A 27,020-nucleotide genomic window follows, 5' to 3' on the forward strand; every position below is an offset into this window, starting at 1 on the left:
ATCGTGACAAAGCACATCAAGATGAATGCCAGCTGCAGCTGTGACAGGGCAATGTGCTCTGTGACAGGCCGTGCATCGACATCACATATCAGTTATGTTAAATGGCTTCCAGCCCATCAGAGGCTGCACGCTGACTCCTGAAGCCTTTGATAGGCCGGTAGCCTTTCATAATTATTGCTATGTGACATCAGAGCTCGGTCTGTCACAGAGCAAAGCGCCCTGTCCCAGCTGCAATCCAATTTAACGACCACGCCGAATACGAGACCAAAAGAAGACGCCGGGGAGCACAGGAAGTTGAGAAGAATCTCCACCCCCCTCTGCGACTGGGCAAGGTAGTGGACATAGGGGCTCACGTAAGGGCCCAGGATGGGGACATTATTAAAATGAAAATAAGGGCCCAGGATGGGGCGACAAAGAGGCCGGAGATGGGGACATTATTAAATAAAGGGGTGACATAATTACTGTATGGAGGTCAGGATGAGGAACATACATTATTGGTTTATGTTGGCAAGTGGGGACATAATTACGGTAGGGGCCAATCAGGGGACATTATTACTGATGTAATTTTATTTACTTTTGAGGATACTGTCTGCCATGGGGGAGCACAAAAGGGGGTCATGTTACTGTGCAGGGCGGCACTATGACACTTTTTTTCTTCATCTGACCTAGTGTAGAAGTCGGGGAAAATAGTGGGGATTGAGCTCTGGAAGCGATCAGCTCTAGATAACTTATTTTTTTTGCAGAGATGAGTCCTGGCTTGAAGAAGTGATGGCGATCTGCGCTGGATGAAGAAAAGTGAAGATGAAGGACTTCAATTACAGACGTCACTGGTGAGTCAGTGTGTTACTTGTACACTTTCACTATACACTGTATACTATGTATAGAGCTCCTGTGTATTTCACTGATGGTCACTGTTTTACCTGTACATTATATTCAGAGCTCATGTGTATAATGGCACTGGTGATCACTGTATTATCTGTAGACTGACACTATATGCAGAGCTCCCGTGTATACTGTCACTGGTGAGTCACTGTTTTACCTGTACACTGACACTATATACTCTATACTATGTACAGAGTTCATGTGTATGTCACTGGTGATTACTGCATTACCTATACACTATATACAGAGCTCCTGTGCATAATGGCACCAGTGGGAATATTAGTGTCATTAGTATTGTGGTATTCATTAATGATCAGTATTGTAGTACCCGGTCACTATGTGGTGGTAATATGTGATCTGGTGGTATTTCTATCTTGGATGTGGTATTATACGGTCACTATGTGGTCTGATCATAATGTGACTGTATTAATCCCCTATATGTGGTATTATTCAGTCACTATGTGGTGGTAATATGTGGTCTGGTCATGGTGTGACTGTATTTGCCCCTTGTATGTGGTATTAGTCATTATGCGGCGGTAATATGTGATCTGGTCATAGTGTGGTGGTATTTGTCACCTGTATGTGGTATTATATGGTCACTATGTGGTGGTAATATGTGGTCTGGTCATGGTGTGGAGGTATTTGTCCCCTGTATGTGATATTATTTGATCACTATGAGGTGGTAATATGTGATCTCGTCATGGTGTGCGGTTATTTGTTCCTTGTATGTGGTATTATTGGTCTTGGTATAGGGGATTGTGTGGTATATGGAGTTCACTTGTTCTCTCTGATATCAATAAGGGGAAGGTTCTTCATTTCCAATAGAGATTAAATACTTGGACCTCGCCTTGTCCTGCGACTATTACACAGAAGCAAATATGCACTTACAGGAGTACTAAGGTGAAAATAAGTCACCTATCCTATGGCCATGTTCACACATTCAGCATCTGGTCAGTATTTTGTAATCCAAAACCAGGAGTGGGTGATAAATACAGAAGTGGTGACGTGTTTCTACTATACGTTTCCTCTGATTGTTCCACTCCTGGTTTTACCTTACAGATACTGATGTAAAATACTGAACGTGTCCAAAGGATAAGTGATAAGTTATAGATTGGTAGGGGTCTGGTCTGCAGAATGTGCAACTTTTAACCCCATTTGACTGGAGCGGCATGTACAACTCAATATTTGATCCATTCATTCCCTAAGGGGCTGCACTTGGCTTTTTCTGGAAGCCCCCAAAGAGAATGAATGAAGCTGGCTGTGGTCAAACATTCCATCTGCCGATGAAGATTCCCAATTCTTCCTATCGGTGCGGATTCCAATGATCAATAAATTATCACCTACCTAACCTGTGGATCAGTGGTCACTTGTTTTCACCAAAGAACTCTTTAATGCAAACTACCATAATTGTACATTCCAGTTATGGTGGCGCACAGTCGAGGATAACGGCTAACAGATATTAACCATATGTAATTGTTATCACAGTTATGGTACATTTAATAATCAGAGATAATAGAAGAGCGGCCGTCTCTCTCCTGCTCACCAAATATATGGTATTAAAAGTTATCAGTGCATTATATAATGTCCATGCCCCCCGCCCAGTAATGGGGAATCTCCAGCACCTACCTCCACCTGCAGAGCCGCACACCACACATATATGGCTGCTCTGTGCGCACAGGACCTGTGATGAGGTCACAGGAGGGGAGGAGTCAGGGGTCACATGATCAGGGGCCTCAGTGTATGCAGGACTCTGCTGTGCTGGTTGTCATGGTGCTGGATGAGGGGAAGTTTATGTGTGGGGTCAGGAGGGGTTTACAGAGTGGATGTAGCAGAGCCGTGTGTGTACGAGGTGTACGGAGAGGAACTGTGTGTGTACGAGGTGTACGGAGAGGAACTGTGTGTGTACGAGGTGTACGGAGCAGAGCCGTGTGTGTATGGAGTGTACGGAGCGGAGCCATGTGTGTACGAGGTGTACGGAGCGGAGCTGTGTGTGTACGAGGTGTACGGAGCAGAGCTGTGTGTACGAGGTGTACGGAGCGGAGCTGTGTGTGTACGAGGTGTACGGAGCGGAGCTGTGTGTGTACGAGGTGTACGGAGCAGAGCTGTGTGTACGAGGTGTACGGAGCAGAGCCGTGTGTGTACGAGGTGTACGGAGCAGAGCTGTGTGTACGAGGTGTACGGAGCAGAGCCGTGTGTGTACGAGGTGTACGGAGCAGAGCCGTGTGTGTACGAGGTGTACGGAGCAGAGCTGTGTGTACGAGGTGTACGGAGCAGAGCCGTGTGTGTACGAGGTGTACGGAGCGGAGCTGTGTGTGTACGAGGTGTACGGAGCAGAGCTGTGTGTATGAGGTGTACGGAGCAGAGCCGTGTGTGTATGAGGTGTACGGAGCGGAGCTGTGTGTGTACGAGGTGTACGGAGCAGAGCCGTGTGTGTACGAGGTGTACGGAGCGGAGCCGTGTGTGTACGAGGTGTACGGAGCGGAACCGTGTGTACGAGGTGTACGGAGCGGAGCTGTGTGTGTACGAGGTGTACGGAGCGGAGCCATGTGTGTACGAGGTGTACGGAGCAGAGCCGTGTGTGTATGAGGTGTACGGAGCGGAGCTGTGTGTGTACGAGGTGTACGGAGCAGAGCTGTGTGTACGAGGTGTACGGAGCGGAGCCGTGTGTGTACGAGGTGTACGGAGCGGAGCTGTGTGTGTACGAGGTGTACGGAGCAGAGCTGTGTGTACGAGGTGTACGGAGCAGAGCCGTGTGTGTATGAGGTGTACGGAGCGGAGCTGTGTGTGTACGAGGTGTACGGAGCAGAGCCGTGTGTGTATGAGGTGTACGGAGCGGAGCTGTGTGTGTACGAGGTGTACGGAGCAGAGCCGTGTGTGTACGAGGTGTACGGAGCAGAGCCGTGTGTGTACGAGGTGTATGGAGCAGAGCCGTGTATGAGGTGTACGGAGCGGAGCTGTGTGTGTATGAGGTGTACGGAGCAGAGCTGTGTGTACGAGGTGTACGGAGCGGAGCTGTGTGTGTACGAGGTGTACGGAGCGGAGCTGTGTGTGTACGAGGTGTACGGAGCGGAGCCGTGTGTGTACAAGGTGTGCGGAGCAGAGCTGTTTGTGTACGAGGTGTACGGAGCGGTATGGGGAGTAGCCTTTTGTGTAGGGAGTGGAGCAATTTGTGTACGGAGCGGAGCCACTTGTGTACGGAGCAGAGCCGTGTGTGTACGAGGTGTACGGAGCGAAGTCATGAGTGTAAGATCGTAGCCAAGTGTCTACAACATGTGCGTAGCATAGACATGTACAGGTCCTTCTCAAAAAATTAGCATATAGTGTTAAATTTCATTATTTACCATAATGTAATGATTACAATTAAACTTTCATATATTATAGATTCATTATCCACCAACTGAAATTTGTCAGGTCTTTTATTGTTTTAATACTGATGATTTTGGCCTACAACTCCTGATAACCCAAAAAACCTGTCTCAATAAATTAGCATATTTCACCCGGCCAATCAAATAAAAGTGTTTTTTAATAACAAACAAAAAAAACATCAAATAATAATGTTCAGTTATGCACTCAATACTTGGTCGGGAATCCTTTGGCAGAAATGACTGCTTCAATGCGGCGTGGCATGGAGGCAATCAGCCTGTGACACTGCTGAGATGTTATGGAGGCCCAGGATGCTTCAATAGCGGCCTTAAGCTCATCCAGAGTGTTGGGTCTTGCGTCTCTCAACTTTCTCTTCACAATATCCCACAGATTCTCTATGGGGTTCAGGTCAGGAGAGTTGGCAGGCCAATTGAGCACAGTAATACCATGGTCAGTAAACCATTTACCAGTGGTTTTGGCACTGTGAGCAGGTGCCAGGTCGTGCTGGAAAATGAAATCTTCATCTCCATAAAGCATTTCAGCCGATGGAAGCATGAAGTGCTCCAAAATCTCCTGATAGCTAGCTGCATTGACCCTGCCCTTGATGAAACACAGTGGACCAACACCAGCAGCTGACATGGCACCCCACACCATCACTGACTGTGGGTACTTGACACTGGACTTCAGGCATTTTGGCATTTCCTTCTCCCCAGTCTTCCTCCAGACTCTGGCACCTTGATTTCCGAATGACATGCAAAATTTGCTTTCATCAGAAAAAAGTACTTGGGACCACTTAGCAACAGTCCAGTGCTGCTTCTCTGTAGCCCAGGTCAGGCGCTTCTGCCGCTGTTTATGGTTCAAAAGTGGCTTTACCTGGGGAATGCGGCACCTGTAGCCCATTTCCTGCACACGCCTGTGCACGGTGGCTCTGGATGTTTCCACACCAGACTCAGTCCACTGCTTCCTCAGGTTCCCCAAGGTCTGGAATCGGTCCTTCTCCACAATCTTCCTCAGGTTCCGGTCACCTCTTCTCGTTGTACAGCGTTTTCTGCCACATTGTTTCCTTCCAACAGACTTACCATTGAGGTGCCTTGATACAGCACTCTGGGAACAGCCTATTTGTTGAGAAATTTCTTTCTGGGTCTTACCCTCTTGCTTGAGGGTGTCAATGATGGCCTTCTTGACATCTGTCAGGTCGCTAGTCTTACCCATGATGGGGGTTTTGAGTAATGAACCAGGCAGGGAGTTTTTAAAAGCCTCAGGTATCTTTTGCATGTGTTTAGAGTTAATTAGTTGATTCAGAAGATTAGGGTAATAGGTCGTTTAGAGAACCTTTTCTTGATATGCTAATTTATTGAGATAGGTTTTTTGGGTTATCAGGAGTTGTATGCCAAAATCATCAGTATTAAAACAATAAAAGACCTGACAAATTTCAGTTGGTGGATAATGAATCTATAATATATGAAAGTTTAATTGTAATCATTACATTATGGTAAATAATGAAATTTAACACTATATGCTAATTTTTTTAGAAGGACCTGTATGTATGTGAATGGAACGGAGCCAAGTGTCTACGATGTGTATGAAGCAGAGCCGTGTATGTAAGAAGCAGAGCCATGTTTGTATGATTTGTACAGGGCTTTAGCTGTATGCGTACAACAGGAGAGAGCCCTGTTTGCAGATATGTACAGGAGCGAGCCGTGTATGTGATTGCAATGTGTACAGGGAAGCACCATGTATGTCCGCGATGTTTATGGAAAACAGCTGTGCATGTGTTTGCCATGTTTACAGAGCCGAGCCGTTATGTGTACGAGGTGGAGCTGTTCTTGATGTGTACAGGGCAGAGCTGTGTGTTAGGGCTGACTCTCTGGTTCGGACATTAGTATGGGCGTCCATCAGCTTCCCTGTGACGCAATCACACTAAGCAGATAGGCTGCACTGACAGCCAGGTGCCAACTGAATGCCCCCGTGCCTGTCATCCAGCCTGTGGATGGGCGTCATAGTAGACAGTGACTTTTAATATATCCAGCAATACTTTGGTATTCCTATACATAGCACAAGCTATCAGATGATCGCAAGGGGACAAACATTAAACATTTAAACTTGCTTAAAGGGGTATTCTGGACAAACTTTCATAAACTATAGAGCTGACATTTGTAGTTCTATTTTTAATCCTGACAAGTATCTGTTATTTATATACTGATGGAAGCTGCTCTGTTGTGTTCCCCCTCCCTTCTGTAAAATTACATCACAGATCAGGGGGCGTTGGCTACTCCTGGCTTCTAGTAACAGTCAGCCCCTTGATAACATCTCATTCTTTTCAGTCTGAGATCATGGGTATGTAGAAGTGGTGGAGCTGATGTTCAGCGCCCAAAAAACTCTAAAGTGGTTAAATGTATTTAATGTTCATGTATGTTATAAAAGGGTAACACTCACTGAGGCTGCAGTTAGGTTAGACGGGTAGCTGCAATGGCCGGCCCAGTTTGAGAGGGGGAACTGAGAGTTAGTGTCAAGGACAGAAAGTGACAAAGTCAGTGGTGAGCAGTGACAAGCAACAGGCGCAAGTCAGGGACTGCTAGGGACAGCATGAGTCCAGAACCTGCCAGAGAACCCCACCACACGAGTCCCCTTGCCGGTCTGAGAACCTTGAGATAGACGTTGGGGTCAGGGGGCATACTGGAAATTGGACTCAAACTCTAAGAAGCGGAGTGAGATGGACTCCAGATAAACAGCTAGAAAAGGACACGATCCTCTAGAACTAGGGCTGAAGTTTGGTCTGGTAACTGTGGGAAAGATGACAACCCGTTGGGCCAATTACCAAGTAAAAGTTTGGTTGTTTTTATGAACCCCGTGTCTCCTGGTCTGATTGCTGCCCTGGTTCCAGAAGAGGAATTCCTGGAGTCAGAAGAGGCCTCCGGCCCTGACGAGGGTGTGATGCACCTTACACACAGCAGCACACTGGGACAGAGACATGTGTTGTCTGTAGGATGCCAGAGCGAGTGGGAATAGAAGCTCTCCCATGACTACCTCACTTGGGCATCTTACAGGTGTGCAGACAGCCCCTGACCATGTACAGTCATTAGTCAGTGCTCTGGTTGCCCTCTTCTTCCAATTTGGGAGGAGTTTATGATCCCTCATAGATATGTTAAAATCACAATCAGTAAGTTAGGTTGGAGGCAGTCCCAAGGTTTTTTATTTGGGTATGCAGAAGAACTGACACTGGACACACACGGTAAACCTGCAGTAGGACATTTGTTTCTTACACACATAAATTGCTAACATTTAGATGGATTCAGACAAACCCTTCTACAAAACGTGATAAAGTTATTACTACAGAATAATTTATTCTAAAAGAAATGCTAGAAAGAAAATGAAAGTATCCAGCTACGGTGCCCAGATTCTTTGGACCTGGCTTCCCGTCTGTTAGTTCCAGATGAGGTCTTTGTCCCTGGAGCTTCTCTACTTGCTATAATGAAACTCACTGATCTTGTTCATATAAAGAGCATTTGAGAGTAATAGAAACTGCCTAAATATGAGGACCTTGCCTGATCTATATGTCCTTGTATAAAGAACTATGGAGATAGCGCTATTCTTCTGTATAAAATATGTGATGTTGCTGTAGCCCTAATATTTCTGTACAGGGGTCTCTATACACAATCTTAGCACAGCATTACAAATTGAGGTTAGAGAGATGGAGACATTTTATTATAATTGGAATGGATCACACAGACGTTCCAACAAAGAAGTTTCCGGCGTATAAGACGACTGGGCGTATGAGCCGACCCCCCAACTTTTCCAGTTAAAATATAAAATTTTCTTAAAAGTCAGGGGCCTTCTTATACGCCGTGTGTTGTCTTATTGGGCAGGTGACCAATGTGCATATGGTGGGGGGGAGGGGAGTGGTCCCGATGACGAAGAGGGGGCGTCTCACAGGTAAGGTGTAAGTGGAGTATCCCCCTATTACTTCACTGTGGCAGCGATGCTCTCTGATCTGAATCTGAGTATGCGCCGCCCCTTGAGGCCATTTTCCCGGAGGCCACCGCATCGCAGCAATGGAGCGGCCGGTGCTTTGAGGAAATGCCGGCGGAGCCCCAACGCTGCACAAAGATACGCCGCCCCACAGCACAGAGACCCCACGCTGCACAAAGAGGAGCCGCTGCCGCCCCCCAGCACAGAGACCCCATGCTAAACAAATAAGAGCCGCCGCCACCCCCCCAGCACAGAGAGCATCGCTGCCACAATGAGGTAATAGGGGGATACTCCACTTACACCTTCCCTGTGAGACACCCCCTCTCTTCGACATCGGGACCACACACCCCCACCCACCATATGCACATTGGTCCGCACCCGCCCTATAAGACGACACCCGTCATATAAGACGACCAACGACTTTTAAGAAGATTTTCAGGGGTTAAATGGTCGTCTTATATGCCGGAAAATACGGTAATGGATAGCACATGTAAATAGAAATTTACAATATAAACTGGTTTATTATTGTAGTATACAAAAATGAAAGATGTTTGTTCACACACGGAGATGGTGGATTGAAAGAGATTGACGAATGGCAGATCGCTGAGATTGGAAGTTAGGAAGAAGGAGGAAATGTTGGGCATTTTTTGGGACGCTTATGGGGAGGTGTAGCAATACTCTTGTCCATATAGTGATTATATGTCATGTAGTGACAAGGGATTGTGGGCTCCTACCCGATCCCTCAAACTAGGCACGCACTAAGCAATCCCTGTCCCCTGAATTAGCCCGGATGATGGAGATGCTGGAGTCTCATACCTGGCTATGCTCCTATCTTGACCCTTATCTGTTCCCTCCACCACCCAGGAGGTGTGAGCCTGAAAATACTCTCCAACTGCCTACTCCAAAAACTGAACTTCTTCAATTCCAAACCAGGAAGTGGAAAAACTATCACTGGCAACCCCGGAGTGCCAGTGGCGAGCATATATACCAGAGGGGAGTGACCAACACAGAACAGCTGAGACAACTCAAAATGGAGAGCTCCAGGAAATCAACTGAAATAATTAACCTTTGCAAAGACAGAGCAAGGAAATCCTGCATTTTTAATAGGATGGTGAAGCATTTCTAATCAGGTCAGGAGTTTGTGTAACCAGACATCACGATTTTCAGACCCTACTCTGTCGCGGTATCCCAGTGACAAAATAAATATAAAACTAAGAAATATTTAGTGCACATGGAATATTTAATTCAATTTGCTTTTTAGATAACAGATGTACACTCACCGGCCACTTTATTAGGTACACCATGCTAGTAACGGGTTGGACCCCTTTTGCCTTCAGAACTGCCTCAATTCTTCGTGGCATAGATTCAACAAGGTGCTGGAAGCATTCCTCAGAGATTTTGGTCCATATTGACATGATGGCATCACACAGTTGCCGCAGATTTGTCGGCTGCACATCCCAAAGATGCTCCATACAAGGCAGGATGGATCCATGCTTTCATGTTGTTTACGCCAAATTCTGACCCTACCATCCGAATGTCGCAGCAGAAATCGAGACTCATCAGACCAAGCAACGTTTTTCCAATCTTCTACTGTCCAATTTCGATGAGCTTGTACAAATTGTAGCCTCAGTTTCCTGTTCTTAGCTGAAAGGAGTGGTACCCGGTGTGGTCTTCTGCTGCTGTAGCCCATCTGCCTCAAAGTTCGACGCACTGTGCGTTCAGAGATGCTCTTAGGCCTACCTTGGTTGTAACGGGTGGCGATTTGAGTCACTGTTGCCTTTCTATCAGCTCGAACCAGTCTGCCCATTCTCCTCTGACCTCTGGCATCAACAAGGCATTTCCGCCCACAGAACTGCCGCTCACTGGATTTTTTTTCTTTTTCGGACCATTCTCTGTAAACCCTAGAGATGGTTGTGCGTGAAAATCCCAGTAGATCAGCAGTTTCTGAAATACTCAGACCAGCCCTTCTGGCACCAACAACCATGCCACGTTCAAAGGCACTCAAATCACCTTTCTTCCCCATACTGATGCTCGGTTTGAACTGCAGGAGATTGTCTTGACCATGTCTACATGCCTAAATGCACTGAGTTGCCGCCATGTGATTGGCTGATTAGAAATTAAGTGTTAACAAGAAGTTGGACAGGTGTACCTAATAAAGTGGCCAGTGAGTGTATATTAGTAGCTGCAGATGTATTAATTTTAGTGCGAGTTCTAACTTGCTTTCTCATTTACTTATTTGTCGCTACTTTAACTCTGTTATGTGTTTACTTGTACAGTTTGTCAAAAACATATTGTTTCTCCCTGTGTGACTTTTCCTTTGTAGTCAACAAAATTTATTTTTGAGTAAAATATTTCCCACCTTCTAGGTTTAAGAATAACTTCTCCCTTTGTGAGATATTTGATGTTTAGTAAGACTCAGTTTGTTGGTAAAATATTTCCCACATTCTGAACAAGAAAATGGCTTCTCCCCTGTGTGATTTCTCTGGTGACTAACAAGATGTGATTTCTGATTAAAGGATTTCCCACATTCAGAACATGAAAATGGTTTCTCCCTTGTGTGATTTCTCTGGTGACTAACAAGATGTGATTTCTGGTTAAAAGACTTCCCACATTCTAAACATGAAAATGGTTTCTCCCCTGTGTGCGTTCTGTGATGTATAAAAAGATGCGATTTACGTATAAAACATTTCAGACATTCTGAACATGAATATGGCTTCTTCCCTGTGTGAGATCTCTGATGCCTAAGAAAATTTGATTTATTTGTAAAACATTTCCTACATTCTGAACATGAAAATGGCTTCTCCCCTGTGTGACTTTTCTGATGTGCAATAAGATGTGGTTTATGTGCAAAACATTGTCTACATTCTGAACATGAATATGGTTTCTCCCCTGTATGAGTTCTCTGATGCAAAACAAAATTAGATTTCTTTGTAAAACATTTCCCACATTCTGAACATGAAAATGGGGTATCCCCAGTATGACTTCTCTGATGTGTAACAAGATATGATTTATCTGCAAAACATTTTTCACAATCTAAACAAGAATATGGCTTCTCTCCTGCATTAACTCTTTTTTGTCTAACACGTTCTAATTTCTGGTTACAATACATCGCACACTCTGAAGAAGAAAATCTTTTCTCCTCTACCTGAATTTTTTTATGTGTAACACAAGACGTTTTGAGGGAATATCTTTTTCCACCCTCTGTACTTGAAAATTGCTTCTTTGTTGTAAAATCAGTTTGATTTTCAACGCCTCTTTTGTGACTTTTATTTTTAATAATAATCTGTGATGAATCAGAGGAAAGGACCTGTGTAAAAGGATCAAATGATACATCTTTGCTGTGAAGGGATGATGGTATTGCTGAAGAGGTGGCATAGACGTCAGTTACAACTTGTGTGATATCAAGTTCATCTGATTTAAAAATTGCAGATGTCAGTTGTCCGTCTGATTTCCTAGTACAGTCACCTGCCATGAATAAAGATGATTTTTTAATAAAATATCCTGAATTATATTTTTAGAACTTTTCTAAAACACCCAAAGAAACTGCAAGTTATGTAGTAAACTACAATTATTTGCTAAGACAAAAAGAGTTCACAATCCAACAGTAGACCTCAGGGCACTAACCAGTAGAGCATGATGTTTGACTCTCTTTGTTCACTCTGCCTCTGAAATTATATTTGAAAAATAAGCCACCATCATTTGTCATTGTAATCATGTTTTCACATTACTAATAGATGGAGGACTCTTGAAATTCAACATGGATTCCATAAACCAATCCAGCAAAATCTGTTCTCCCAAATGTCCTCCTCACTTGTGCTCAAACACCGTTAGTGTCCACAGGTTTAGCATTACAGTAACTTGAAGAACACACTTAATATGTAAAGTAGAAATATGGTGAATGTTATTTACTAACTATTTTGTGTGGTGTGTAGTAGATCGGCTCACTTAGCTGTACACGGAGGTAGACATGGGAACACTGTCTCTTTAAGAACTTCCTTTGATTTATTATGTGTGGCATAAACCACGGTGACGTAAAATAAACACGGTTCTCCAAGCAAAACAGGAAAACAAAATGGTAGCACAAAGCACAGTCCTTCTGGCAGCGGGGTACCTCCCGCTCACAGTTATCGAAATACATACAGTTCAGGTTAGTTTCAGAACAACACCTTTTCTGGAGTGCTCCTCTCCAGACACTGAACACTGACTGCCTCTGGAGGCCAGCTATTTAAGCCCCAGACCACACCCTGGGGTGGAGATAAGGTGGACAACCTCCCAACCGCTCTATGGTTGTGCACTAAAAAAAGTCTTTATATAAACTGGCTGATAACCCCCTGCAACACTTAATGTGCTGAAGGAAAAACTTCTGGGTTTTACATCACTGAAGCCATTAACCTCAGTGAAACATATCTCTCTTCCAAGACCTTGTCAGTAACTTTGTCACAGGAATCACTGTTTGTTTTAAACCCTTTACATCCAATGATGTATAGGTAGGTCATAGGTTGCCTCCCACTCTTTGGTATGGGCTCTGGTGACCTTGTGCCAAACTTTTGACATGACATGTCATGACAGCTGATCAGATCTGATCTCTTTATAGGAAATTAGTCTGCACTCAGCCAATATATAGAAGGTGCTGGTGTAACGGACAAGAAGTCCTAATTCAAGTAATCAAAATATACACCGCACTCACGGATGGAATATTTTGCAAAAAAAGTCATGTGACAATTTATTTGTGTACATATGTATCAGAACAAAATCATATATGATATACAGCGTATAAATATAATAGCGTATACAGATGACGTTTCGAACCCAACCGGGTTCTTAATCATATTTCGCTGAAACTGATATGCAGTGATATGAAATGAAAATATCCCAGCCGGGATTGAAAGCACTTTGAGGTAATGCTATGGTGTTTGTAGAAATAATCCAGTAAACGGCCAGATAGTACTGGATATTATAGGCCTGGAGGCAGATATATGAAGAGCGGCGCTCCCGCGCCCTGCTTGGTTGCCAAGCAGGCAACCAAGCAGGGCGCGGGAGCGCCGCTCTTCATATATCTGCCTCCAGGCCTATAATATCCAGTACTATCTGGCCGTTTACTGGATTATTTCTACAAACACCATAGCATTACCTCAAAGTGCTTTCAATCCCGGCTGGGATATTTTCATTTCATATCACTGCATATCAGTTTCAGCGAAATATGATTAAGAACCCGGTTGGGTTCGAAACGTCATCTGTATACGCTATTATATTTATACGCTGTATATCATATATGATTTTGTTCTGATACATATGTACACAAATAAATTGTCACATGACTTTTTTTGCAAAATATTCCATCCGTGAGTGCGGTGTATATTTTGATTACCAGATCTGATCTCTGACAGCAGAATTTAACTCACGAAAACCGGATGGGTGTCATTAGCTCCACCAATTGATGCTCCTGTCACATGATCGCAGGGAGCCGATGGGTTGACATGAAAACCTGGGGTCTGCAAGACACCTGTGGTTGTCATTATTGAACTGCTATGTGTGCCGCTCCATGGCCGCCTCTCATAGCAGAGCTACAACCAGGCTTTGTGTAGCAAAAGAAATCAAATGGCAGCTTCAAGTCTCCTATTAGACTGTTAAACCATGTAAAAGGTAAAAAAAATATATATATATTTACAAAATTTAAAAGTTCAAATCACCCACTTTTTGTCCCATTCAAAAGAAAACAATTTAAAAAAAGTCAAAAATACACATATTTGGTAAAAAAGAACCTATACATTATTGGTATCTACAAACACGAAATGACGTGGAAAATTACAATAGCAGGTTAGTTTTAGCATTTAGAGAACATGGTAAAAAAAAAAAAAAACAATTGTGGAGTTGAACTTTTTTTTGCCATTTCACGGCACTTGGAGGTTTTTTTTTCCGTTTTCCAGTACACCATATGGTAAAATCAATGGTGTGGTTCAAAAGTACAACTTGTCCCACAAAAAGCAAGCCCTCATATAGCCATATTAACAGAAAAATAAAAAAAGTTATGGCTCTAGGAAGAAGGGGAGTGAAAACGAAAATGCAATAAATGGAAAAAAACAAGGGTTAAGGGCATAAAAAAAATCTATGTTTGAACATTTCTTATTCTTCAAAATTTGGGGTAAATTTAAGATTTTTTCCTAAATAAACTCAAAACACATCAATCTAAAATTACCACTAACAAATAGTTTAATGTGTCACAGAGTAAAAAAGAAAAAAAATCTCAGAATCACTTGTATCATGTTAAGCATTTTAAAGTTATTACTACGTAAAGTGACTCATGTCAGATGTGAAATATGGGGCCTGGTTAGGAACAAAATTGCCTGCAACGAATTAACAGAAGATCTTGTGCAATGACATCTCTTTGTAATTATAGTCTGTGACCTGGTAGCTCTCAACAATCCAAACTGTTGTAGGGAACAATATTTTCTGCCAGATGAGTTTCTTATTAGACAATTAGAGGGAACTTTTCACTAATTTATGATGAACTATTGGAGCTCCTACAAGTCCTGACTGAAAAGGTAGAAAAAGTATTAGTACTCCCCTTTTGAGGAGAGATTGTGCAGAAATTTTCATTCCTTATGATCGAAAACTTCATGGAATTCATAACAAGGAGTAATTAGAGCCATCAACAACGCACAGCTTAAAGGGAACCTGTCACCACGTTTTGCCGATATAAGATGCGGCCACTGCTTTTCAGGACTTATCTATAGCATTCTATAATGCTGTGGATGAGCCCCTGATCCGACCTGAAAGATAAGAAAAATAAGTTTTATTATACTCACTCGGGTTCCGGTGGGAGTCGCAGGTCTTGGTCCGGCGCCTCCCATCTTCTTATGATCGCCGCCATCCTGCTTGCTTCATGGCTCGGCCCTCCGGCGCAGGCGTACTTATCTACCCTGCTGAGGGCAGAGCAAAGTACTGCAGTGCGCAAGCGCTGGGCGTCTCTGACCTTTCCCAACGCCTGTGCACTACAGTACTTTGCTCTACCCCCAACAGGGCAGATAAGTACGTCTGAAAGGCAGTGGCCGCATCTTATACCGGCCAAACCTGGTGACAGGGTCGCTTTAAATATACATGATATATAGATGTAATGTTTTTTGTGTAGTTTATCGTGAACCTATTTGAAGTTGGAAAGTTATTTTCTCACAGAAATTGTACAGAATTTCACACTTGGTCAAGTTTAAAAATAGAATTATTCTTACCGTTAATTCGGTTTCTAGTAACCCACCACGACAGCACACCTGGAGGATGTTACCCCTTTCCTAATAGGGACAGGAAATGACAAGAGGTTAAATAACCCCTCCCTCATCCTCCCCCTCAGTGTTATTATAAAGGACCACAGGAGAAGTAATGCTTCAAATTAAATTTATTCTTTTCAGAACATATCTTTAAGCAAAGGGAGGGGGATTACTCCTGCTGTCGTGGTGGGTTACTAGAAACCAAATTAACGGTAAGAATAATTCTATTTTCTCTAGTAACCCCCCACGACAGCACACCTGGAGCAGTACCCAAGAGTAATCTCTTAGGGAGGGACTATGGCTCTAAGGACTTTTTCTCCGAAGGCCAAGTCTTCCTTTGACATCAGGTCCAGCCTGTAATGTTTGGAAAATGTATGGACCGAGGACCATGTAGCAGCTCTGCAAATTTGCTCAATGGAAGCACTGGCTTTCTCGGCCCAGGAGACAGCTGTTGCTCTGGTAGAATGAGCTGTGAATTTTTCTGGCGGTGGAAGGTCTTGGATTTGATAAGCCTCCAAGATTGCTCTCTTGATCCAATTGGCAATTGTAGATTTGGAAGTCTTCTTTCCCTTATTCTGGCCAAGAAGGTGAATAAACAGATTTTGATCCTTTCTTATCTTCTCTGAAGCCTGAAGATAATAAAGCACCATTCTCCGAACATCCAAAGTATGAAACTGTTCCTCTTCCTCATTCTTTGGTTCCTGATAAAAGGAGGGGAGAATTAGCTCCTGCGACTTGTGGAAATCAGAGACGACTTTTGGGAGAAAGGATGGATCCAATCGCAGGATAAGCCTGTCCTGTAGAACCTTCATGTAGGGCTCATTGATTGACAGGGCTTGAAGCTCACCAACTCTTCTGGCTGTAGTTATAGCTACTAGAAAGGTGGTTTTCCAGATGAGTCTATCCATACTTATTGATGACAAGGGCTCAAAAGGTGGAAGTGTAAGTCCTTTTAGGACTATATTGAGGTCCCAGGATGGGACTATATTCATGGGTCTTGGAGATATGCAGGATGCTGCCATCATAAATCTTCTTATCCACCTATGGTCGGCTAAAGCCCCCGTCTTACATAGCGAGATCGCTAGCGAGATCGCTGCTGAGTCACAAGTTTTGTGACACAACAGCAACCTCAGTAGCGATCTCGCTATGTGTGACACGTACCAGCGATCATGCCCCTGCTGTGAGATCGCTGGTCGTGTCGGAATGGCCTGGACCTTTTTTTGGTCGTTGAGGTCCCGCTGACATCGCTGAATCGGTGTGTGTGACACCGATCCAGCGATGTCTTCACTGGTAACCAGGGTAAACATCGGGTTACTAAGTGCAGGGCCGCGCTTAGTAACCCGATGTTTACCCTGGTTACCAGCGTAAATGTAAAAAAACAAACAAACAGTACATACTCACCATCTGATGTCCGTCAGGTCCCTTGCCGTCTGCTTCCTGCTCTGACTGTCTGCCGGCCGTACAGTGAGAGCACAGCACAGCAGTGACGTCACCGCTGCGCTCTGCTCTCACTGTACGGCGGCACTCAGAGCAGGAAGCAGACGGCAAGGGACCTGACGGACATCAGATGGTGAGTATGTACTGTTTGTTTTTTTTTTACATTTATGCTGGTAACCAGGGTAAACATCGGGTTACTAAGCGAGGCCCTGCGCTTAGTAACCCGATGTTTACCCTGGTTACCCGGGTGCTTCAGGGGGACTTCGGCATCGTTGAAGACAGTTTCAACGATGCCGAAGTCGTTCCCCTGATCGTTGGTCGCTGGAGAGAGCTGTCTGTCTGACAGCTCCCCAGCGACCACACAACGACTTACCAACGATCACGGCCAGGTCGTATCGCTGGTCGTGATCGTTGGTAAATCGCTATGTGAGACGGGGCCTTAAGGATTGGTCAAAATACGAGCTCAGGGCTGCCACCTGTACCTTGAGGGTGCTGGGTCTAAGACCTTTTTCCAGCCCATCCTGTAAGAAATCCAGGATCCTGGATAGGTTTGGCCTGTCTGGATTAGGCCGTTCAGGAGCACTCCATGTGATGAAGGTTTTCCAAATCTTCTGGTAGATTGAATTAGTTACTGCCTTTCGGCTTTTTTGTAACGTTTTAATGACGTTCTTTGACAGCCCCTTGGCCTTTAGAATTGAGAATTCAGAAGCTAGGCATTCAGGTGTAACCTCTCGGGATTTGGATGGAGTATTGGCCCTTGGTAAAGAAGGTCTCTGACCAGAGGGAGTGCTATTGGTCCATCTATTTTTAGGCTGATGAGAGTCCCGAACCAGCTTCTTTTGGGCCAAAATGGTGCCACCAAGATTACTTTGACCTTCTCTGCTCTTATTTTCTGTAGGACCTTTGGTAGAATTGGTAATGGAGGAAATGCATACGCCAGTGTAAATGTCCATGGCTGGACCAATGCGTCCACACCTAGCCCCGGATTGGTTGGATCTAGTGAAAAAAATTGGTTCACTTTTGTGTTTTGACCATTTGCGAATAGGTCTACTTCTGGCCGTCCCCATCTTCTGGCCAGTATCTGAAAGACCTCTGGGTGTAGGCTCCATTCCCCTGGATGGATCTCTGTTCTGCTCAGAAAGTCGGCCTGTACATTTAGTTCTCCTCTTATATGTAGGGCAGATAGAGAGAGCACGTTCTTCGGCCCACGAAAATATTCTGGCTGATATTGCTTTTAGATCCTCGTGCCTTGTGCTTCCCTGATGGCGAAGGTGGGCAACTGTTGTTATGTTGTCCGAGTATATCTTTATGTGGGAATTCTGAACAAGAGCTACTGCCGCTTTGAGGACCTCCTCTACCGCCTTTAGCTCTCTGAAGTTCGAGGATTGTTGGCTTATTTCGATTGGCCAGTCTCCCTGGAACATATGTTGATCTACCGTAGCTCCCCAACCTCTGCCGCTGGCATCTACTGTTATAGTCACTACTGGGTCCTGAAACCAGGGAACTCCTCTGACTAAGTTCTCCTTCTGTAACCACCATGTCAACGAGGACTTTACGTGCGGTGGTATTTGGATGTTTTTTAGAGAATCTGGGGAACCGTTCCAGATTGACAGAATATGAGTCTGAAGTATTCTGGTGTGGGCTTGTGCCCGTGCCACCATCTGGATGCATGACGTCATGGTTCCGAGAACCGACATGGCCCATCTCAGAGATACTTTCTTTTTGTCTCGCAACATTCTTATCTTTGATGTGAGCAGGGTTCGTTTTTGCTCGGGTAAGAAAGATGTTTGGTTGTGAGAGTCTAACAGGACTCCTAAGAAGATCTTTGATGTTGATGGAACCATATCTGATTTTTTGGGGTTCACCACCCAACCTAGAGATGACAGGATCTGGACTGTTGTTTGAAGATGCTCTTGTAAAATTGGAACTGTGGGAGCCACTACCAAGAGGTCGTCGAGGTATGGGATTATGCATATGTGTTGTCCTCTGATGTAGGCTATTACCTCGGACATGATCTTTGTAAAGATCCTTGGGGCCAACGATAGACCAAACGGGAGGACGTTGAATTGAAAGTGGTCTATCTCTTTCCCTCTGGCGACCGCGAATCTTAGAAACTTCCGATAAGTTGGATGAATTGGGATGTGATAATACGCATCCTGTAGATCTATAGTCGCCATAAAGAAATCTTGTCCTATCAAGGGCACTGTCGATCTGACGGATTCCATCCTGAATCTTCTGTAGGTTACATATTGATTCAGAGGTCTCAGATTGATTATTATCCGATAAGATCCATTTGGTTTCCTTATCATAAATAGGTTGGAATAATGACCCTTGTTCTTCTCGTTTTCCGGAACTGTGGAGATCACATTGTTGGCTAAGAGATCTTGTACTCCCGCTATCAATGTAGATTGTAGCTTTGGTGTCGACAATCTTGTTATCTTTAACCTCTTTTGGGGGTATGATACAAGCTCTATCTTCATCCCCTCTCTGACCAACGTTAAGGCCCATTGATCTACACAGATCTTTTGCCAGTATGGGAGGAAGTTCGAGATTCGACCCCCCACCGTGGTGGCGTCATTGCTTTCTCTGATTTTGGGGCTGGCAGAGAAAAAGATTTCTATCTTTCCCCCCTTTTGGATAACTCCAACGTCCCGTTTTCCCTTTTCCCCTGTATTGAGGAGTCTGCTCTTGCTGAGTGCGGAAAGGCCTTTTCCTAGAGTTCCTAGGTTCTGGTAAGGCTTTCTTTTTATCTGAAGCCTTCTCCAGCAGATCATCCAGGGCCGGCCCAAACATGTACTTCCCCTTGAAGGGAATAGAACAGAGCCTCATCTTAGAGGTCATATCACCAGACCAGGACTTTAGCCAAAGTGCTCGTCTTACTGAATTTGATAATGCCGATGATCTCGCTGTTACCCTTACTGCTTCTGCAGAAGCATCCGCTAAGAAGCCTGTTGCCTTTTGGAAGATCGGAAGAGAAGCCAGAATATATTCTCCGGAGGTACCTGAGGACAAGTGTTCCTCTAATTGCCCCAGCCAGCGGTGCATTGATCTAGCCACACAGGTAGATACGGAGTTAATATTCAGTAAAGCTGTTGACGTCTCCCATGACTTTCTTAGTAGTCCGTCCATCTTGCGTTCCAGAGGATCTCTCAATTGGGAGGCATCCTCAAATGGTAGCGTGGTTTTCTTGGCTACCCTAGCAATCTGGACGTCCACTTTTGGAACCTCCGACCAACATGCGGATGTCTCCTCATCCACTGGAAATCTGTCCTTAATCTCCGCTGGAGTAGTCAGCCTTTTTTCTGGGAATTCCCACTCATCCAGAACTAAATCACGAATATTCTTATGGATGGGAAACACCTGTTTTTTCTTAGAACGTAGCCCTCCGAACTACTCTTCTTGTACTGATTGAGCAGTCTTCTCTTCCTCAATTTCCATAGTTTTCCTTACAGCTGTAAGGAGCTCCTCTATGTCGGTTGAAGAGAAGTAGGATCTGTCCTGCTGGAAAGCTTCAGCGTCCAGAGATAATTCACCCTCCTCTGGGGGTTCGTCTGACGTCTCTCCTTGAGAGTCCTCCTGCCCTTCATCCTGCGGATTAAGTCTCCTTTTCTTAGCTTCAGGAGGAGCACTTGGAGAGGGTGTAGGCTGGGAAAGAGTGGCCAGCGAAGTTTTAATTTCATGCTGAATTAAGCCTTTAATCTCTTCCATCAGAGATGGGTGTTCCTCCCTGATAATCTTTTCTGTGCATTCCTTGCACAACGGTTTCTTGTATGAAGAGGATAGTTTCTTCATACAAACTGCACACTTGCGGGCTTTATTTTTGCTTCCTGATGCGGATTCCCTGTCCCCCTAAAAAGGAAGGAGAGGGGATCATAAGATTATAATCCGCATCAGGGAGTGGACACCCTGGGCCAGACTACTCACTGGGGCCGGGATGGTGCTGGGATCTGCTGATGCAGAGCGCGAGGAAGCAGACATCTCCATGGTTTTCACCACACAGTGGGCTTACCTGAGATGTCTTCCTGTCCGGGGCCTAATATAGGCGACAGGACTACAGCACCTGTCCTCATGGATAGAGGACCTCCTCCTCCGAAGTCCGGATACACGTGGGAGGGAATACCGCCGACATAATCCGCGCCAATCGCCTTGCGTTCCAGTCTGGAACGCAAAAGGACCTTCCACTTCACCGAAGCCGGCCGGCGTCTGACGTCACATCCGGCTTCAGACCGGAAGTCCTCACACGCGCGCCGGAGGAGCAGAAAGGCTGGAGAGCTCAGAGAGGCCTCCAGCCGAAGAATGCCCCCAGACCTTGCCGTGAAGGTGCGGAATGGTGGCCAGGAGTCCCGAGTCCAGGAGGAGACGGGAGCAGCACTCGGGGAAGAGACGTAAGTCCGTTCCTGGCTGCCCGGCAATAATGTCTATATCCCCCGGTGACCGCTGCCGGCACAGTACACCTGGGATGACCTCTTCATCCCTAGTAGGGACAGGAAAAAACACTGAGGGGGAGGATGAGGGAGGGGTTATTTAACCTCTTGTCATTTCCTGTCCCCATTAGGAAAGGGGTAACATCCTCCAGGTGTGCTGTCGTGGGGGGTTACTAGAGAAAATTTAATTTACCTTACTAATAAGTGTGGGGGTGGTCCTTTTCTGTCCCTCTCCTTTCTGTACTGGTCTGTCATTATTATTTTGTTCACGGTAATTTATATTTGTATTTTGCATGACACCTAATCTCATGCACAGCATCATGGAATCAATGGTGTTCTAAATATTAATATTAATTATAAAAATAATAAATGCTCAAACTAATGGGTACATTGTTGGGTAGAGGAGCATGTAGTGGTATAATGGCAGAATGTTGACCACTTGATTACAATGTGGCTGTACTATAACTCCAAAAAAAGCATCCAAAGCCAGTGAATGAAAAGTATGTGTGACCTCTCTGTATTTAGTGGTTACTACTCACCTGGGTAGTCATATGTAGGAATCTCCTCTTTACACCGCTCATCACTCCTCACATGTGTCTCTGTAGTATTAATATGGGTCAGATCTTCACCCTGAAACAAATATTGTAAAAGTCACATCTATGATCAGCTCTAATCCTGCCATCTCCACCGTTCTCATTACACAAGAATAAAACATATAATACTGGTGGATAAAACAAGACTGAGCACAAGACCTTCACAGCCGTCTACACATCATAGGGGAGATTTCATGACACCTTCTCTCCATTTACCTGATAATCCTGAGGAACATTGGGATCTTCTTGTTTACAGTCCTGTGGAAGGAGAGGACATCTGTCTGTTGTTGCCATCTTACTGGATAGAACTAGAGGAAACACATACAAGAACTGAATTCATTCTTTACATACAGATAATTATAGGCCGTGTGTATTTAGTCCTGTCTATTACCTGATGATGTGAGGGGCTGGGGAACCTTCATCATGACGTCGTTGTACAGATCTTTGTGTCCTTCTAAATACTCCCACTCCTCCATGGAGAAATAGACGCTGACATCCTGACACCTTATAGGAACCTAACACATACAATGATGCCGTCATCCCCCCGATCCCTTCATAGCATTACTGTATAATGTCCCAGCATTCCCAGCAGTGTCACCTCTCCAGTCAGCAGCTCAATCATCCTGTAGGTGAGTTCTAGGATCTTCTGGTCATTGATGTCCTCAAGTATCAGGGGGTGAGGTGGAGGCCCAGTGATTGGGCTCAGGGGTCTTCCCCGTCCCTCAGACACAGGGTCCTGACAGCGCTCACTAGATGTCTTCTTCACTACTGTATAATCCTGGTTATGGAGAGACACATTAATAAATCTCACTACAGACATTTCCAGAGTCCTCACCTCTCCAGTTCCGTCCATCTGTTATTCCCATAGATAAGAATGATGCAATGTGACGTCATCAGAATCTCTCACCTCTCCAGTAAGCCGGAAGAGGATCTCTAGGGTGAGGTGTAATATCCTCTCCACCATCTTGTCCCTGTCCATCCTTGTAGGGTCACGCAGGAAAATTCTCTTATATAGAAGATCTCAACTGAAGGATCTGATATTGTAGGGACCTGAATTGGGAGAAGAGGAGGCAGCTGTAACATCATAAAGGGGATAATAAGTGGAAACAGAACAGGAGATAGAATGTCAAATAGCCAAAATGTAATAAACAATTAGGCTTAAACGAAGAGATCCCCGGAAGAAGCACAGGGCGAAACGTGCGTCAGGGTAAGGGGGAAAAGTCCATTCTACCCACCATTACCTACATTTTACTGTGTCTCCAAAGCTAAGGTACTATAATCTTTCATTGTTTTTATTGCACTATTACATTATATTTATGATGTCAGCGGGAGTTGTGTAGATATACAGGGCACAGTCAATCTAAAGACGCTATTAGCACTCAATTACTCTATTTACTGTTTGTCCTCTACCCCCTTGTCATCTTTTTATGCTGTATATCACATCTTATTATAGTATTGTTGCACAGTTATTCTCCAGCAGTTATGATGCCACTGTAATCGGTGTAATCTGCTTATCTCGTTGTTGCTCGGAGCAAACTAAAGTTTCTACTTGATTTGATGCCCGCTCTGTGAATGTTACTTTTTACTTTATTGGTTGGGTACATGTGGGAGCTCCCCCCACTGGGTATTTTTTGTATATTGTGGATCACTATGTGATCACAGGGCGTCGATTGTTACCATGGCAGCCAGAAATGTTTTTCCAAGTAATTAGATATTATTGTGGAAAAGTTAAATATTCCCCATAAGGAATTGTTACCACAGTAATTGTACATTTATTACTGAGAGATAATAGAGGAGCGGCCGTCTGTCTCCTGCTCACCAAATATATGACGAGAAGCCGATCAGTTACAATATATGGAGCCGAAAATGGCGACAAAATACAGAGAAATGGGAGAAAGGTCCCAGCACTAGAGATAAGGGAGGCAGAGGGCACAGTGGTGTCAGCACTGAAGGGGTTACTGCCCCCCCACCCAGTAATGGGGAATCTCCAGCACCTACCTCCACCTGCAGAGCCGCACACCACATATATGGCTGTTCTGTGCGCACAGGACCTGTGATGAGGTCACAGGAGGGGAGGAGTTAGGGGGTCACATGATCAGGGGCCTCAGTGTATGCAGGACTCTGCTGTGCTGGTTGTCATGGTGCTGGATGAGGGGAAGTTTATGTGTGGGGTCAGGAGGGGTTTACAGGGTGGATGTAGCAGAGCCATGTGTGTACGAGGTGTGCGGAGCGGAGCCGTGTGTGTACGAGGTGTACGGAGCGGAGCCGTGTGTGCGAGGTGTACGGAGCGGAGCCGTGTGTGTACGAGGTGTACGGAGCAGAGCCGTGTGTGTACAGAACGGAGCCGTGTGTGTACGAGGTGTACAGAGCAGAGCCGCGTGTGTACGAGGTGTACGGAGCGGAGCCGTGTGTGTATGAGGTGTACGGAGCAGAGCCGTGTGTGTACAGAGCGGAGCCGTGTGTGTACAAGGTGCATGGAGCGGAGCCGCATGTGTACGAGGTGTACAGAGCGGAGCCGCGTGTGTATGAGGCATATGGAGCCGAGCCGTGTGTACGAGGTGTATGGAGCGGAGCCGCGTGTGTATGAGGTGTACATGGAGCGCTCCCATACGCAGGGCCGCGGAGTACTCGGTACCGGGCCTCTCTGTCTCGGGGTTGTCACGGTGGCCTGACCCGGTCCGTGACCCTGCTAAGGGGCATCCAATTAAAGGTGGTGGTGCGTGGTGCGATGAAATAACGAGGACACAGGGTTGCAGTCTCTTTACCTCTTTACTGAAGGCTTCGGCATCCACAATCCAGAGCACTGCTAACAGGGCTGGCTGAGACCGGCCGGTCCGAAGGCACATCCAGAGTTCCCTTTGCAGGTGGAAATCAGTGCCTACCTACTAGCGCCTGGGTGTTGTAGTACCTCCCTGCTGAGCACCACGGGATAGTCCTCACAACTGTCGTGTATGTTTCTGATGTTCTTTCTCTCTCCGTCCCCCAGATGATATGGATAGGATGCACCCGTATGACGGGGTAGGCCTGGAGTTATTCTGGGACCCTAGAGACGCCCCTCTCCCACAATTGCCTCCGTTGTCTTCATTAGGTGAATTAGGTGAGGCAGCCAACCTAAAATTAACTGCCCTGCCGTTGGTTTGAAGTAATGCATAGAGTCCAATACTTTCTCGGCGTTACGGCCACCGGCTACACGCCTCAGTAGGATGTTGCCGATCTCGGGGCACGACTCCTACTGGTTCTATCGCCTTTGTGCTGTGATCTCTTTTCTCACTTCTCCACAATATACCTCGCTTCTTGTCCTTTCTTAAGATGCCGCCGCAATGAAGTGCAGGCGCGGCTCCGTAACGATCTGTCCTGTTCGCTAGGCCACTGTCAGGATCCCACCCCTGACCGGGACCCCCTGAATCTTCCCAAGCAACCTCTTCTCTCACTAGGTGAGAGCTTCTCTCTAACTTCCTATCCAACCCCTAGTTTTACCAGTTTTACCAGAGTGTGAGGAGTGGCCTAATACATAGTACCCTTTGCTCCCCCTGGTGGCCAGAGTGGGAAGTGTAGTGTGTGACTGATACCTGGTCAGGTGAACTCCTTTAGTGCAATCAGACGTAACATCGCTCCCCTTAGTGGCAGAGCGACATTACTGCAACGACCAGGACTCTGGGGTGCTGCATACAGAGCGGAGCCGCGTGTGTATGAGGCATATGGAGCGGAGCCGCATGTGTACAAGGTTTACAGAGCGGAGCCGCGTGTGTATGAGGCATATGGAGCGGAGCCATGTGTACGAGGTGTACGGTGCGGAGCCGTGTGTGTAGGAGGTGTAAGGAGCGGAGCCGTGTGTGTACGGAGCAGAGCCGTGTGTACGAGGTGTACGGAACGGAGCCGTGTGTGTACGAGGTGTACGGAGCGGAGCCGCATGTGTACGAGGTGTACAGAGCGGAGCCGCGTGTGTATGAGGCATATGGAGTGGAGCCATGTGTACGAGGTGTACGGTGCGGAGCCGTGTGTGTAGGAGGTGTACGGAGCGGAGCCATGTGTGTACGGAGCAGAGCCGTGTGTATGAGGTGTATGGAGCGGAGCCGTGTGTGTACGAGGTGTACAGAGCGGAGCCGCTTGTGTATGAGGTGTATGGAGCGGAGCCGTGTGTGTACGAGGTGAACGGTGCAGAGCCGTGTGTGTACGAGGTGTACGGAGCGGAGCCGTGTGTACGGAGCAGAGCCGTGTGTACGAGGTGTACAGAGCGGAGCCGCACGTGTACAGGATCAGAGGTGTCAAGCACTGTAATAGACACTGTGGGCAGTGAGTACAAACTCCACCTCCTGTGATTTCCTGGGCAAGATACTTCCCAATCGAAATAGGAAGTGCAATAAAAAAAAGATGTGCGACGAGTAGGGAATTTTATAATGCAACTAATAACAAATTTGCTTTGTCTTATAATTACATATGTGATGGCATTATCATGCATACATCTCATTGGCTAAAGTTAATATCATCCAGTCTACACCCACCTTTAAGAGTCTAGGTGCCAACCCTGCTGTGGAACCATGAAAAAAAATCACTGCTTTGGTACCATGGTGTCTATATGACCCCAGGCTCAAAATTGTAATATTCATTAAAATGAACATGCTGGCTCAAGTTTTATTCTGCCATCATTTCAGAACACAGTTATGAAATCAAACGTAACTTTGAAGTGATTTATTTGTCATCATCACACACAAACTGAAATTTATACCAAAATGCTTTACTAATAACTAAAAGGATTCAAATTCAATAAAAAAGATGCACAATAACTGCAACTGTGTGGCTTTTAGTAAAAACATAATGAAAACGAATGATCTGCCAATAAATTTAGCCCTTGCATTCACTGCACGTCATAGTGCCATGTTCCTCACAAATTAACTTCTTGCAGTTATTGCAAACAAATCTCGTCTTTTTGTCCTTCGATCGAGGACAAACATAGCACCGTTTGCGCTGTCCTGTAACACTGCTGGTGTCACTTGGAACTAGCCATTGTTTATTTACAATTATATTACAAAACCTGTGAATAAACAGAAAATATAAAAAAAAATGTCAGACAATAAAGGTACTATGGGGTC

The 27,020-nt window shown here is 45.4% G+C and overlaps 1 protein-coding gene across 2 annotated transcripts in view; it reads right to left on the minus strand.

Moving 5' to 3' along the window:
* The window catches only part of LOC143767522 (uncharacterized), a 254,632-nt gene extending 231,656 nt beyond the window's left edge, over positions 1 to 22,976 (minus strand). Inside the window, exons 1-6 of one of the 2 annotated variants that reach the window (XM_077255930.1) lie at positions 22,838 to 22,976; positions 22,529 to 22,708; positions 22,322 to 22,445; positions 22,147 to 22,238; positions 21,877 to 21,967; positions 10,383 to 11,679 (exon numbers count right to left, since the gene is read on the minus strand). In XM_077255930.1, coding sequence (XP_077112045.1) covers positions 10,583 to 11,679; positions 21,877 to 21,967; positions 22,147 to 22,238; positions 22,322 to 22,445; positions 22,529 to 22,708; positions 22,838 to 22,909 — 1,656 coding nt within the window. In that variant the 5' untranslated portion in view covers positions 22,910 to 22,976 and the 3' untranslated portion in view covers positions 10,383 to 10,582. Of the gene's footprint in view, positions 1 to 10,382; positions 11,680 to 21,876; positions 21,968 to 22,146; positions 22,239 to 22,321; positions 22,446 to 22,528; positions 22,709 to 22,837 lie in introns of those variants that run through there. The other variant, XM_077255929.1, reaches the window with a different exon arrangement.
* Positions 22,977 to 27,020: the final 4,044 nt, after the last annotated feature.

This window comes from Ranitomeya variabilis, chromosome 4 (genome assembly GCF_051348905.1).
Source record: "Ranitomeya variabilis isolate aRanVar5 chromosome 4, aRanVar5.hap1, whole genome shotgun sequence".
NCBI lineage: Eukaryota > Metazoa > Chordata > Amphibia > Anura > Dendrobatidae > Ranitomeya > Ranitomeya variabilis.